Raw genomic sequence first — 15,394 nt, 5'->3', positions numbered from 1 at the left:
AAAAATTGAGTACATTTTAAATAGACCATGAGAATAACAACAAAAATCCAACCAGTATAACTGGAAATATGCAATTTAAAAGATGTAAGTGCAAATAGATCCAAAAAGCATCAAGTGTCAACTGTGATTATCCGGTCACACCAGACCAGGACAAAGCCACAAGTTAAGGCTGACCATGATGGAGCGTGGCCCGGCTAAAGGGACCCAACTTAGGTCTGCTGAACACAGTATCTTAATCCTGGTTGTAAAGAGATGTGGAGTCCTGCAGTGAGGATGCATCTACACCAAGGGCGATGCGAGGTCCAGGCGAGGAGATGCATTGCACATCGGTGGTTCCAGGGGCTGTGAAATGCTATGTGATGTTCTTGCTTGGAGATGTGTTGCACATCGGTGGTTTCGATGGGCTACTGTAGGAGATGCAGAATCAGCCATTGGTAAAATAGGCAGAGGCAAGGCATTGGTTCCGAAAGCGAAGCATCTAGCATCAAAGGCTTTGTGCCAGTTGTGCCGGATATGTGCTGTGCGACGAAGGAGATGCGTTGGTTCTGGTGAATCTATAGATGGGCAGGCAGAGCACCTTAAGGCCCACTTGCAATGATCAAGGACTGGATTGGCACCACTTGGGAGGGGAGGACTCATAGTTTACAGAGTCCCAGTGTGGGGTTCAAGGTTGTTGGAAACCTGCTCTGTTCCTAGGGTTTTTGATTAGGAGGTCAGCAAAATAGCCCTTGAAGTCATTCTGGGAACCTGGGGTTAGGGAATACAGGGCTGATCCTTCTCATCCAGGCCAGAGGACAGTAAGCAGCAGGTCAGCACAGCAGGGCAGCAGGCCTTCTGGGTAGCAGTTTAGCTGAGTGGTAGTCTTTTCAGCAACACAGCTGTCCATTTTCCTGGCAAAGGCCATAGGTCCAGAAGTATATTGATGAGTTGGGTTTACGGGTGAAAATATTTATACCTGACACCCACTTCAGTAGAGACAACTTCTAGAGGTTTCCACCTCCCTGAGGTGTCAGGAATCATCTTCTTCCTTGTCCTTGTCTGGGGTCACAAAAGACCAGTTTCAAACCCTTTGTGCCCAAGCAGAGTCTTTGTAACATGCAAGTGTGGTAGGTGACAGCTCCTCCCACTCGTTAACTTAAGGTGGCAGCCTGTAATAAACAAAGGCTAACTGCTGTGTTACACTTAGTCTTGTGACCCAAGATCAGGATGCAGGCACCAAACAGTTAGGACAAGAAAATGGCAACTTTATAAAAGTGACAGTTTCACAATTTTATTGTGACTAAAAATCTTATTTTACAATTAAACAGGTATTTTAATTACAATTCTTTAGACACCAAACTTGATATGTCACCTGCTCTCAATTGAATGTAATAAGGTAACTCAATGTTATCCTATAGGAGAAGTAGGCCTCACAGTAGTGAAAAACTAATTTTAGAGTTGTTCACTACCAGGACATTTAAAACTTAAAAGTACATGTCTAATGTTTTAAGTACACTGCACCCTGCCCTCTGGCCTGTGTAGGGCCTACCCTAGAGGTGACTTATATGTATTAAAAAGGAGGTTTGAGCCAGACAAGAGGCTTACCTTGCTAGGTTGTATCAGCAATTTATAACGGCATGCACAGGATACAATTGCATGTTCACAGGGCTACTTAAGTGGGTGGTTCGAACAGTGCTGCATGCCCACTAGTATCATTGTATTTACAGGCCCTGGGCATATGTAGAACCACTTTACTATGGATAAATGAGTAAATTAAATCGGTCAACTGCATGGAAGCCACATGCACCATGTATAAAGGAGAAAGCACGAGCAGTTTAGCACTGGCTAGTAGTGGAAAAGTATGTGGAGTCCTAAAAGCCAACAGAAACAGTATAAAAAACAGGAGGGTGAGAGCATTTGGCCATTACGACAATCGTATCACGATCATTACATGTCCTGCACATTTCTGAACAGCAACAACTTAGGTGTTTATTTCATTGCAGAATGCTAAGAAGCAATGGGTGGCCTAATTCATTTGTTTTGAGCAACATCAACTAGGTAGACTGGGACAATTTTACTTTCTTGGAATGCTGTAGATCCTTTATGAGGGTTGTAGTCTAGTTGCGATACTAGTAAATTAATATTTTTACAGCTCTTCAGTCGGTTACAGGAAAAGCGTTGTTAGGCTAGGGATTTTACACAGTTCACATTCTCAATTTTCTCCCAATCATCATGGCGGTTAAAGGAATGTCCAAAACTCCACCATTTCTTAACGATGCTAGTAAGCGTTTGCTACCATGGAAAAGATGGTAAAAAAATGTTGATTCTTACTTGGGAACTTTAAGAGGGGAAAATGTTTTACAAGTTAGTAAGCAAGGTGTTCTGTTCCACAATTTAGGGATTGGAGGAGGCAATATCTATGAGAGCTTGGAAGAAAATCCTGTAGGAAGAGGAGATGGTGAGCCCACAGACATCTTTGAAATGTCTATTAAAATGCTTGAGCTGCACTGTGGTGCGCACATAAATGTAGTCCTGGAGAGACATACATTTTCCCCTCATCAACAGGCCAATTCTGAACAGCTCAGTAACTATGTGGCTTCCTTAAGGAACTTGGCAAGAACATGTGCATTTGAAGATCTCACAGACCAGTAAGTGTGTTATACGAACAATCCTCGGGCCTGAGTCAGAAAGATGGACTTACACTTTTGTGTAAGTTCATGTTTTTTTTTGCAATTCACAAAGGATTTTTACCAGTAGTATCTTTCTGACTGTGGAGTTTTCGCACTTGTGGCAGAGAGACTCCGCACATAAGTAGATAGGCAGTCATAAACATACTGCTTGTAAAATTATTTAGTGAATTGCACAACATCGTAAACCTACACAAAAGAGTACGTTTCCCTTTGTTAATTAGGCCCCTCATGTCCAAAACAAATTGCTCATAAACAATCCGAATTTGAGGAAGGCTATAGCTATAATTGAAGGGATGGGGTTTATCACTGATTAGATTAAGGAGATGGAAAGATACTATTGAGACAAGTATGAAATTACCAGATTTGAGAAGAGTTTGAATGTTGGAAGAAGCAAGGAAGCTAAATTGGGTTGGGGTTTTCTTTAGATGAATCCATGGAGGTTTAACAGGTTCAGGTGTTCTAGGTATTGGAGCACTAGTCACAGATCTAATAGCATAAACATGAGCATGAGCTCAATTGTGTGAATAAATCTAAAAGATATTGTTCAAAGTTTACAGGTACATCATCTTTACCGCAGACAGTTGAAGACCTAGGGCTTCTTGGATCTATGGAAATGTGGGGTAAAAACATTAATTATATTCCTCCACAAGCATCTCAATTTTATTTACAGGCAAACTAGATAGAAACATCACTATAAATATATATCTTCTGAACAAAAGCATTACCCCAGTATTATTCACAGATTATGGTTAATTCAGAGAGATCCATCTTTATTTGCAAATATTGGTTTTACCTTCCTTGGAGCTCCACTGCAGTGATTGATATGAAAAAGTCTTCAGGGCCTTCAGGGAGGTCATCATCTCGGATTTCAACAGAAAAACCTTTAACAGTCTCATTTGGCATGAAAAGCAGCTCTCCCACTTTTGCTGTGAAATCAGTGCCACTTATGGCAGTTCCATTTGAAGTCTGGTACCTCAGCCGTACCTGCCCAAAAGTGCCACTCAAGCGCTTCACTGTGAAGTTGACCTAGTTTACGATAAAAAACTGCATTAATTGAAAGCACCAAATGTAACTGCTGTAGCTATAGTTTGTAGCAATCAAACACCACCACTGATATCTGATCTTTCAGTATTTCAGTAATTCAATATACCAGTCTTAAGCAGAGTGATAATGGCCCCTCTAACACACTTGTCTACCAATTCAGCAGAGAGGGCAAGACTTACTTGTGGGAAAGGATCTTAATTATCCATTTAGCTAAAAAGGAATTCCTGGTGGAAGCACTTTTTAACAAGCTAGATTTTAGGCATTTACCAGAAAATATGCTGATAACCCCTGATATGATCTATTGCAACATTCACTTGATTTCCACTCTACAATCCAAGTAGTTTCCATGTTAGTTTATAGCATGTGTATAGTCTTCCAATGAATTCCATTTGTACCGTGAGGTGCATGACAACTGAAGCAAATTCAATACTGAGCTCTACATATTAGGCTTTGCTTAAGCATTGTGAACAAGCACTTTTATTGACTGAAGTTTACTTCAATGTTTATGTGTATGCTTTTTTATCTGTACTGCTATTGTTGAATAAAATGTGCTTTTTTAGCACCGTAATCTCCGTCTTATCAGCTTTCTGAAACCCCAGTTTTCATAGATTTGGCACTATCTACTTCATCCACCACTATTTCCAGGGTAGGAATGTCCTGTACAAAAGTTGTGAATATACACAATCTGTGGGTCTTAAACGACTTTTCAAATCATCTGTGCAATGAAAGCGCACTAGTCTATTCCTGTGACATTAGCTTATGCATAAAATCACTTGTTTAATATTAGGTATCTGTAAATTAGATTGTGAGTGTAAATATATGCATTTGTAAGTACCAGAAGTGAATTTATGTTCATAAATTAGGAGCATCAGGCTCAAATCTCTTTTGTGTTATTTTAAATACAACCAAAAATGAATGCATGAATCTGTTCAATTTCTCTTATAAGTGTCTTTCTAAAACTCCAGAAAGCTGTGCTGTGATCTCCCGCACATGCATCTTGAAAGGTTTTGTGGGTAGCTTGAGATCGTTTATTATTCATGCAGCCTGGCTTCTTAAAATGCAAGACCTCATTGCTAATGCCTAGTTTAATTTTGTTCAACACAATTCAAAGGCTTTTGAATACTTACGTTGAAACAGTAATGTTTGTTTGTTATTAATTCGTCGCCGATCAATTTTTCATTAAACTTCAATTTTGTAGTTGTCCACGATTCCTTTTCACATTCTTTTTTTTTGGGAAAAACATTCCATCAAGTTCAAACCGAATATATCATACAGTATTATGACTTCTTTAATGCATTTATCAAATTCTACTCTATTAAATGCACATTTCAATATAACATATCATAAGCACCAAAAGGGAATACTGTTGCTGCTTAAGAGTATGAATACCAGGAAAAACTGATGGAATACCTAAATAGGAGAAGCGTGCTCCATTCCACCAGTCAGGGTTCTCCAAAGTGAGTCCTAGAGGGCAGGAATGATGACAAATTTTTAAGATAACTACATTTATCTAAATGGGAATATTCTAAAAAGCTGCATGGATTCGGCCCTCCAGGAGTGACTTTGGAGAACCTTGTGTAACTAGATGAAAGAGACAGCTTTGAATCCTGCATCAACGTTTCAGCAGATTGGGCTCAAGTGTCAGCTCTGGTGTGACTCTGTAGCCTAAACCCCCTCCCACCCCCATTAGGATTTTCTAAATTTGGCAATGTAGAATAGTGCTATTAGAAGCTCCTAAAGAGAGGTTAACCTCCTACCACACAAATCCAACAAACCTTGGATGTTGTCTGCACATGTGAAGAAAGAGAATCCTTCTCCATGCAAAGGATAGGTCCCAAGAGTCAGGTACAGGTTGAATAGCAGGAAACTGGACAAAGATGACCCAGAAATGTGGGATCTTGGATGGCAGCTTTTTTTTTTTGTCCTCATTTGCCTTACCCGCTTTCAGGAAACACCGACCACCAAGCTTGTCTAGAAACTGAGATACACAAGATCTTTTGGTTGTCTCTCTGTCAAGAACACAAAATTACCGTTAGACTGGCGGAAGAAGTGACCTTTGAAAGATGGGGGGTAACAGATAACTCCTTCAAGGTATATTTCAACCTGTTGGGCCATTCCAGATTTACAGGGGGGACCGAGTTGTCATAGGTCCGTGGAGTATATACAGCATAATCATAGGACCCGGGGGAAAAAAAAACAGGAAAAAAAAACCCGGGATAACTATCTCCACTGAACCAATAAATCCCAAAAAGCCAAATTTTCCTTTCTGCAGGACCTAGCCAGGTCCACCTTGGATGTTTCATATAAGGAGAGGTGGTATCAACCCAGCACTTACAGATTTGCCTTCTTGCTAGGAGAATGGCGTAAAAGAGAAAAGCACTTGCATGGCCCGTGATATTGTCGTCTATACCAAAAATAATTAGTTGCAATGAGATAGTCAGTGATGTATTTAGGATCGAGTCCAATACCGACTTAACTTCCTCCCAGAAAACACAGATAAAGGGGCACTCTTTAAACATGTGTACATCTGATGCTTCCGGCAAATTGCATTTATTGCATGCTTTCCCTGGTTGGAATTTTGATAGCCTTAAGGGAGAAAGGTAAGCGCGATGTGCTGTAAAGAGGTGATTGCGCCTCAGCCATGCCGGTTTAACAATCTTATAAAGGAGGGAAAATTATTTCAACCATAACTGCTCACAATGAATGACCAACTCATCCCTCCACAGCTCATCTGTAAGAGTGAAAGCCCCGTCAACCTCCTCTAGGATGGACCAATACCACAGTGCTATCTCTTTACCGCCGACCGGCCTCACCACTAGCTGATGTTCCAAATTACTGTCCTTGCCAAGAGGAACTCCTTTCCTAGAAGAGTCCCGAGCCCAGCTATCCAACTGCATAAATTTAAACCTGGATAAGCCAGGGCCTACCCTGCTCAGTAACTCTTCCCACGGGACAATTGAGCCCCCAACCAACAGTTCTCCCCACCTCACGATCCCCGCCTCCCTCATGGGTATTGCTAGACTATCTTGGAGACAAGGAGGAGATCCAGGAGAGTCCCACAAAGGCGCAAAATTCGAAAAATAGGAAAGCCCAATTTTATTTTTGATATGCATCCAGGCTCTAGCCAACGATTGTAACCCTTTTAATTTGACCTTTTTGAAAAAAAAATTGTCCCCAAATTTAAAAAGAAATCCATCACTTGGGAGCTCGGCCCCTGTTAGCATTGCCTGAAACATTGTCCCAATCGAGGAGCTTGTTGGGGTTTTCAAGAGCATTCTGGAATAGGACAACTGAAAAGCCCAAGCGTAATACTGGTGGTCAGGCAATGCCAGCCCCCCTTATCCCTCCTGCTCCTCAGTTTCTTCCAGGCCAATCTAGTGGTTCTGTAATTCCAAATAAATGAGTTAATATCACGCTGACTTTTGACAAGATGTATATTGTCAAAAGCCAGGGGAATGGTGTTAAAAATGAATATATACTTAGGAAGGATAGACGTTTTTACTAAGTTTATCCTGCCTAGTATAGTTAATGGAAGGGAAGTCCATGCCTTTAGTTTTTTTTACAGTCTTTGAATACCCAGTCAGTATTATTCTGCACAATGTTCTCAACCTCTTGGGAGATTCGGATACCCAGGTACCGCATGGAAGAAGACACGCTAAGTTGTGGGTTGGAGATGTTAATATTCCAGGCCATTATTTCCGTTTTAGATACGTTAACCTCGTAACCAGAAATCTGCCCAAAATCCTCTGCCCGCTTAATAACTGTGACAAAAGCTAACTCTGGGTCAGATGTGAAAATAAGGATGTCATCAGCATAGAGTGCAACTAGTCTTTCCCACCCTCCGAATTTAAAAGACGGGATGTTAGCCTCTTCCCTCAGAACCTGTGCAAACGCCTCAATGTAGAGGTTAAAAGGAGGGGGGAAAGTGGGCATCCCTGCCTGGTGCCCCTAGTGATTTTTAAGGCCTCCGTCAGGACATTAGTAACTAGCAGACGCGCCACTGGGGCCTTATAAATAGGAGCTATGGCCCGACAGAACCTGTCTCCCAAATTGAGTTTTTTCAGAACTGCGGCTAAATAGGGCCAGGGCCAATTGACCCTATCAAAGGCCTTAGTTGCGTCTAAAGTCAGGGTGGCTAGTGGTAACGAAAAAGTGGAAGCAATATCTATAGCCCCGACTAAATTCCGCGTGAGATCCGATAACTGGCGTCCTTTTATGAATCCTTTTTGGTCCTGATGGATAACCGACCCTATTGCACTCCCCAACCTATTAGACATGATAGCAGCAAAGATTTTATAGTCATTGTTAAGGAGTGAAATAGGACGGTAGGAGCCACAGTCAGTTGGGTCTTTCCCAGGCTTAAGGATCAGGACTATAGTTGCTTCGGACCATGACTTAGCGGGATCCTCCCCTAACAAGAGAATGCTAATAAAGAGGGCCATCAAAGTTGGTATGATGGCTTCTCCTATTACACGGTAAAGCTCTCCTGGTAAGCCATCAGGGCCAGCAGCCTTCCCTCGCTTAACTTGCCCAATAGCTTTCCTCACTTCCTCTTCAGTTATGTCGATCCCCAGGCCCCTATTTTGCTCAGGTGATAAGGCCGGCAGAGATATTTTCTGTAGCCAGGACTCCCTTGCGAAGTGATCGTCTCTGATATCTTCTTTATAGATATCTTGAAAAAATTCCTGAAAGGCATTCCCGATATCAGAGACAGAGGTCCGGGCCAATGTTTCTCCTTCGATTTTTATCTCTCTAATGAATTTTTGTGCTTGGTCGGATTTTGTTTTCCACGCCAAGACCCTCCCAGCAGCTTCCCCAAATTCGAAGTGGGACATTTTGCTTGCCTCCCATCTCTTGGCAACCCTTTCCTGTAAAAGACCTTCAAGTTGTTTTTTTAAAGTGGCCAGCTTTCCTTGCTCCTCTATTGATCCGATCGAGCTGCCACACTTATGTTCCATAGAGCTCAATTCCGAGTCTAGGCTATTAATTTTACTAATATACAGCCTTCGCCTATGGGAGGCTCTATTTGTTATGCAGCCTCTCAAAAATGCTTTCAACGCATCCCACACCATAGAAATACCTGCTGAGTCGACATTAGCCTCTAAAAAACATTTAGACTCAACTAGAAGAAAATGTATTTCAGTTTCCTCTAATAAAATAGATCTGTCAAAAGACCATGATGACTGTCTACTCCGCTGGCCAGATTTTAGAGTAAACAAAATAGCAGAATGATCAGAAAGATGGAGCGGAAGATATTCTATATCCTCCACAAAGTCTTTGAGGCAGTAACTGAACAGTGCGTAATCAATTCTGGACTTGTGCTTATATTTAAGGTTCCAGAAGGATACCCCCAATTTGTTACCAGCCCTTTCCCTCCATACATCTGCTAGACCTAGCAGTGCCATAATTGACACGAGACTTTGTCTTGAGTTAGATAATGCCACAGCTTTGGAATTGGGCGACTTATCCAAATTAGGGTTCAGGACAATATTAAAATCCCCAACCCAAATTACAGGGTCCTGGCGGGTTATCAAATGAGTTCGAATCAAATCTAGATGGGATGGGTCATCTTGATTTGGGCCATAATAGCAAACCAGTGAGTAAATCGAGTCTCCTAGTGAGACCTTTAGTAGGAGCCACCTACCGCTATTATCCTCCCTATTCTCGAATATCTGCGCCTTTGATGGATGGCGGCTTTGTGCAGTCGTTGGATAGGGATGGAGTGGGAGATGGTGTGAAAGGCTGCAGAATGTTCAAGTAGGTTGAGGACCACAGTGCCATATTTTATTGTAGTTCACAAGTTATTTTGTGTGACGCTAAAGAAAATAGGCAGCCTGTGAAGTCCCAGGTAACCCATATAGCCTCTATGCATACAACCTAATGATTGGTATAGGTATATCAAGGTCATAATATCGTCTGACATAAATATCATATCTTATTTATTTATGGTATTTATAAAGCGCTCTGCAACCCTACGGGCATCCTGGCGCTGTCCTATATCCTACATATAGCTTACAAAAATGTCACAACACTGGAGTTAACAATAGAAACCTGACATTTTCATAAACAATATTTAGAAAACAATACTTACAACAAAAGATAACTTGGTGCACAATAATTTGACATACAATTTTCAAATAAAATTCCTTGGCTAGAAATTGCTGTGGAAGTGGCATAGGCTTACTGTAAACTCAATATATAATTCTGTCCACAGCAATTGTCAAGCAAACTGTTCAACATTACTAACCAATTCTTACTACGGTAAATAGGCACCACGTGAAGGTACAATGTGTACTACTTTACTAATCAACGATTATATTCCACTCCTTACCAATTTTGCTTCCTCTGATGTCTGAAGGAGTTCCTGGCTGAATACAAATTGCCCATAAGGGAAATCACTGGCAGCCATTGTGATGTTTGCGACTCTCATGGACTCGTTGATCGATCCGCCTTCACTGACTGCTGTCAAATAAAACTGGAAATGCTTCTTTTCCTCTGGAATATCGTCATCGAGAGCCTAAGCAGAAGAGAACAGCACAGAATTAACAATGATTCACATACAAAACAATTAATCTCACTACCTACCAAAATATAAAGTTGTTTCGCCACGTTTAAGAAATTTAGCCTGGAAAATACTGTGGGCCTGATTCACAAGGATACACTTACACTTTTGTGTAAGGTAACCGGGGCCGGACTGGCCATAGCAGTCACCGGGTGTTTTCCTGGTGGGCTGGAAGGGTGGAAGCCGTTTTTCAAGTAGTTGGGACCCTTGTTGTTACTGGAGGCCTGTTATGAGGCAATGCTGCAATATCGGCCCCTTGTAACAAAACCAACAGCAGTACTAAAGTGGAAGCAGTGCTGCTTCTTGCAAGACCACCACCCGCAGAGGCCGGTTTGGCAGTATTGCCATGGATGGTTTGTGTGCCCAGTCCGGCGCTGAAAGTAATTATTTTGGGGGTATTCACTAACTACGAGTTTAATGCTAGTAATTTTATGACTGTGGTGACTCTGCACTCATTGTGAAGACTACGTATTTAAAGAGATTGGCCATCCCTATCTTTTTATGTGTGAAATTCTCTGTTCCGACTGCAGAAACTCATAAAATTATTCTTACTAAAATTAAACTTGTAGTTTGTGAATACGATAAAAATCGTAAACTTACACAAAAGTGTAAGGTTACCTTTGTGAATCAGCTACTTTGTGAATCAATAAGTAATTAAAATGACTGAAGTCTTTCGTTAGTAAGGCAGCAAAGAGTGATTTTTTTTTTTTTTTATATTATAATATTGCACTTGGCACTCACATGGAACGTTTGCTGACTTGAGTGGAACATTTACAAACTGTTGTTAGCATTGACCACAGGTAACTACTAGTAAAAGAGTAAGTGGAGCAACAAAAACACCTCAAGTATACAAGGCTGAATAAGGTAATTAAATACGTCATTTAAATCTTCCCATCTCTAGTCATTGTCATGGAACTGTAATTCATGCCCCGAATTTTTGCTTCATTAATTTATACAAAGATAGTCCTCCTATCTATGCCCTTATCCAGTGCCTAATTTGTGCCGGAGCTTTCCGGTGCTTAGCACCGGCACTTACCTATCAGGCCGGGTCTACATGCATTTGTACTTCACATATGGCATGATAATAAATCACCTCACTGACTCGGAGCAGAGTGCTGTTCTCGTCTCCCGAGTCCCGATGAGTGTTGTGGCTGTGAGACCATGAGCCAAGATTCCTTAATATGATATGATGGCGGCCCTTAGTTCACTGTTGCTTGTGGGCTGAATAGTGATTGGGATTGATTTGGTTCTCCGGGAGTAGGGGCTGTGAGGCAGGCAGCATGCTCAGATTTTGTTCAGATTGCCATGCCCTGCACACCCTCACCCCAGGAGTCATCAGCTTGACGATGTTGAGGGAAGGCAGCTGGCAGCAGCACCAGGCAGGCTACATCAGTGAAGGAAGTGCCCCGCCCGTCCCACCTTGAATAACTGTGAGTACTTAGTCGCCATGCCCATTGCCAAAATCAATGCTGCTTTTTGTTTGAATGTGGTGGCTTGTCTGGCACCGTAATAGCTCCGGCTCCACAAGGTTCAATGAGTCACTGTGCCTGGCCTAGTAGAGGCCGACATACACATTATATTACAATAGTGCCGGCCGGCCAGGGTTAAGACGGAGCCTCCTTGAAGGACTACCTTCCGGAACTGAGCCCTACCATTCACCACCATGTGTTCTGTAGCACATTGATATTCAGAGTGTAGAGGAGGAGGAAGGAAGGGCAGAGCCGGGTCTGGAGCCGAAGGGAGTCTGGCAAGGAGGAGGGAAGAAGACTTCAAGAGCTGGAGGCCCGGCACAGGAAAAGGTAGCAGATGGGGAATAAGCCCCTAACAACCCACGGGGGAATGGAGCTCTTTACACACCACAAACCCAACATACTGAATGTAGGGTGTAATATAATGAGACCCCCGCAAGCAACCACACAGTAGAGAATATACCCTGGCTCCCACTCAGTCCTGTGCCTTTAGTGTGAGGCATAATAACAACCTTTACACTACCATTGAGGAGGGAAAGAAAACTCCTAAGCACACTCAGCTCTTAGTCTACGGGTGTGTGAAAAGAGGGCCGTCATTCCTTGAAATAGCATTGCCAGTTTAGTGTGTTGTTATTCTTTGTTAGGTCATCTTTTCATTGGTTCAATTTAAATTTTCAATGAAATCTCCCAAGCCATTCTTATAGCTTTGGGGGGCTGGAATATGATGAATCGTCACACTAGCAGGAGTGTGAGCATTATTAGCTATGTTTGTACTGTCATTGGCATCTGGCAGGGGCAATGTGTAGTGCAAGCTACAGTGGACACCCATTGAGAGCCCCGGCACTTAGTCTTTTACAAACTAATCACTGCCCTTATCGCATTACATTGGCACACAACGGGGGCAAATGACCCACTTGCTAGTTTGCACTTGTGCTGGGTTGCAAAATTAGACAGTGCACAAATTGTGCGGGGTTACAAGTTGGGCACGTTGGAATGAAGAGTTATTTGTGAATAGTGACTGTTATTCCCCATTCCAAGCCGCACAGACAATGAAGGTACACTATTTGCTTCACAGTTTTACCTGACAAAAACTGGGGAGCAAACACCCACATTCTGAGCTACCACTGTAATCCTATTTATTATATAGGCAAGCTCACTATTGGTGGTGGTTCTCGGCACAACCACAGGAAGGACACCATTAGGCCACAGAAAAAAGAGATGCAAAAAAGAAAAAAACAAAAAACATGCCAGAAGGTCTTTCTCATCTCTGCACCCAGAATATGAACAACGTCCCCTATCCACCCATCCTGCCTCTACGAGGCTCCAATTTAGAAAAGAGCTGAAAAAACGACATCACCTGGCCAGAGGAGGTGTTTCAAGGGCGTGTTCTATTGATTGTGCATTTTGTATTAGGGACAGTGCCCCGAGGGATGAGTTAGCAAAGAGCCGTTAGAGGGTAGAAAGAAGGGATCGATTCTTAGAAGGAAGACCTAGAACGAACTCTGTAGCTTTGGCTACTGACCCTTTCAACGTGAAAGTACTTCGTAAGAAGTCTTCAAGAGCTGACACCTTTTCTTGATCTTGCCTGGGAAATGCTAAGTAGGGATGCCACTTTAGTAATAGAGTAGGGATAGATTTACAGATTTCTTTTACAGCCACTAATGAAGACTAATATCGATGTTGGCGCAGTTATTGCTTTTTTAGTATTTTTGGAGTTGCTCATTCTTTTTATGCTGCACCGGGTTAGACTAATTTGTAGGATGAACTTTGTATTAGTGCCTATGTATTTTTACAACCTCGTCATGAGTTGCTTGTATGTTCAGTTATTTTTGGCTTTGTAATAAAACCCCTAAATTGAAGTTCGGAGTCAGTGATCCTTTCCAAGTCTTATTGGATTAGTCCATGCTAGTTATTTGTAAATGATGGTTTCTCCCCTTTACACTTTTCAGCAGATAATAAAGATCCAGTCGACCCAGGATTCTCTGGAAAATGGCTTGTATGACGGTACGACGCGGGCTATTACCACGCGTACCGTTACAACGCGTGTTTTACAATGCAAGTCGTTACCATGACTTGCACTGTAGGGTGCGGACTTAGGAATAGTTTAATTTATTATTCCAACACCAGTCCCCGTGGATAGTAGAGAAGGTGTTGGAATAGTAAATTAACTATTCCTTGTCCTTGAGCGCCCTCCAGCCCAAGTCGTGGTTACGACTTGCGTTGTAAGAGACGCGTCGTAATGGTAGCGCGAGGTAACATCCGCGTCGTAAAGGATGTTCCCCGGAAAATGTTGTAGTAGAATCCGGCGTTATCATGTTTTTTTGCCAGCACTCAGGGCAGCCGCCTGCATGCCTGAAATAAGAGCAGCAACTGGGATGGCTGGTGCACGTGAGCGCCTTGTTTGTTATTTTCATGGGTGTGTTCCCTGCTCTTGTTGCTAGGAGCAGCCACAGCTTTGGGAGCTCTGGTGGCTGTGGGGAGAAGCTCTTGCGCTGGTCCTACATGCTGCTGTCTGGGGGCCCCATTTGTTTGCTCTTCAATTTTTCATATGATATACATCTTAGTTGAGCAATATTTTTTGTCTTTGACAGCGGGCTGCGCTTGAAACACGATCTAAACTGGACTGTTAAGCCTGCGCGATATCGGGGCAGTAAACAGATTTTTTTCTTTCACTTTCAGGGAGGAGAGAGGGGATTTAAGATGTGGGAGGCAGCTAACAGCAAAGTGCACACTCTCCCTGTTCGTGCCCTGCCTCTTGAGTAGAACGTTTAGAGTTATAACATGTTAGGCAAACAGGAGAAGCATCTGCCACCCTTCCATCGAGCAATGCATGTTTCCATTTTTCATTCCGAAAGACACACAGACTTCACTGTCTCAGGATGTTTAACACGAAAAGTGGAAAAAGATTGCAAATTTAAGCTTTTTAAATTCATGCCTATGAAAAAATTAAACTATAAATGTTGAACTTCAACATTAGATTATAATTGTTACCAGCTCTCCTTTTTCTTTCGTTAACATTTTCCTTTAAGTGAGACAGTCTCACGTTTGGTTTCATCTATTCTTCTTAAAACCATGGTGGTTGGGGGCCGTTTTTTTCCTTACATGCAGAAAATAGAAGCATTTTTAGGGCTCCCGCCCTGCGTTGCACTACGCAGCAGTGCTTGCGCCGGGGCGAAAGCCCTTTTGTCCGGGGTCTGAAAACGGACCCTGGAATTGCAAACGCTCGTGCGTGTGCGATTCCTTTTGGGTTCCGCTATTGGGCATTGTGTGCGTGTATTTTTAAAACAGAGCACGCAATAGGCCAAAGGCGGGCGCATTGCTCCGCCCATGGCCTATTGGTGTCTGTTACGCGCACACAAAGCCCATATGTTTTCAATTATAGTGCCCAGACACTGGCGCAATAATTGAACATATGCTCGTAGTGGCGCACGGGTGCGCGCGCACCACTCGCGGGCGTGTTATTTACATTTACACTGAAATGCTCATTTTTAAAGGGATTCCATCAATGCAGCAATCGTTTCACATATTCAGCGAAGAGTAAACATTTTTCAGTTGGTATGCTCCTGATAGGCCTATGCTTTGTTTACTTAAGAAAAACAGGTTTTCAAGTTTTATTTCCCAGGTGGTGGCGCTGGAACTAGAAGTGCTGG

General features: G+C 42.5%; 1 protein-coding gene across 1 annotated transcript in view; it reads right to left on the bottom strand.

Annotated features, from left to right (window-relative positions):
- The window catches only part of ADGRV1 (adhesion G protein-coupled receptor V1), a 2,034,994-nt gene that overhangs the window by 1,026,264 nt on the left and 993,336 nt on the right, over window positions 1-15,394 (bottom strand). The window contains exons 63-64 of the mRNA XM_078677778.1: window positions 10,045-10,230; window positions 3,463-3,695 (exon numbers count right to left, since the gene is read on the bottom strand). Of these exons, the coding sequence (XP_078533904.1) occupies window positions 3,463-3,695; window positions 10,045-10,230 (419 nt within the window). The remainder of the gene's footprint in view (window positions 1-3,462; window positions 3,696-10,044; window positions 10,231-15,394) is intronic.

Source organism: Lissotriton helveticus, chromosome 2_1 (genome assembly GCF_964261635.1).
Source record: "Lissotriton helveticus chromosome 2_1, aLisHel1.1, whole genome shotgun sequence".
Classification (NCBI taxonomy): Eukaryota; Metazoa; Chordata; class Amphibia; order Caudata; family Salamandridae; genus Lissotriton; species Lissotriton helveticus.
Note: the sequence above shows the minus strand (reverse complement) of the source record. Positions and strands in the feature narration are given on the sequence as shown.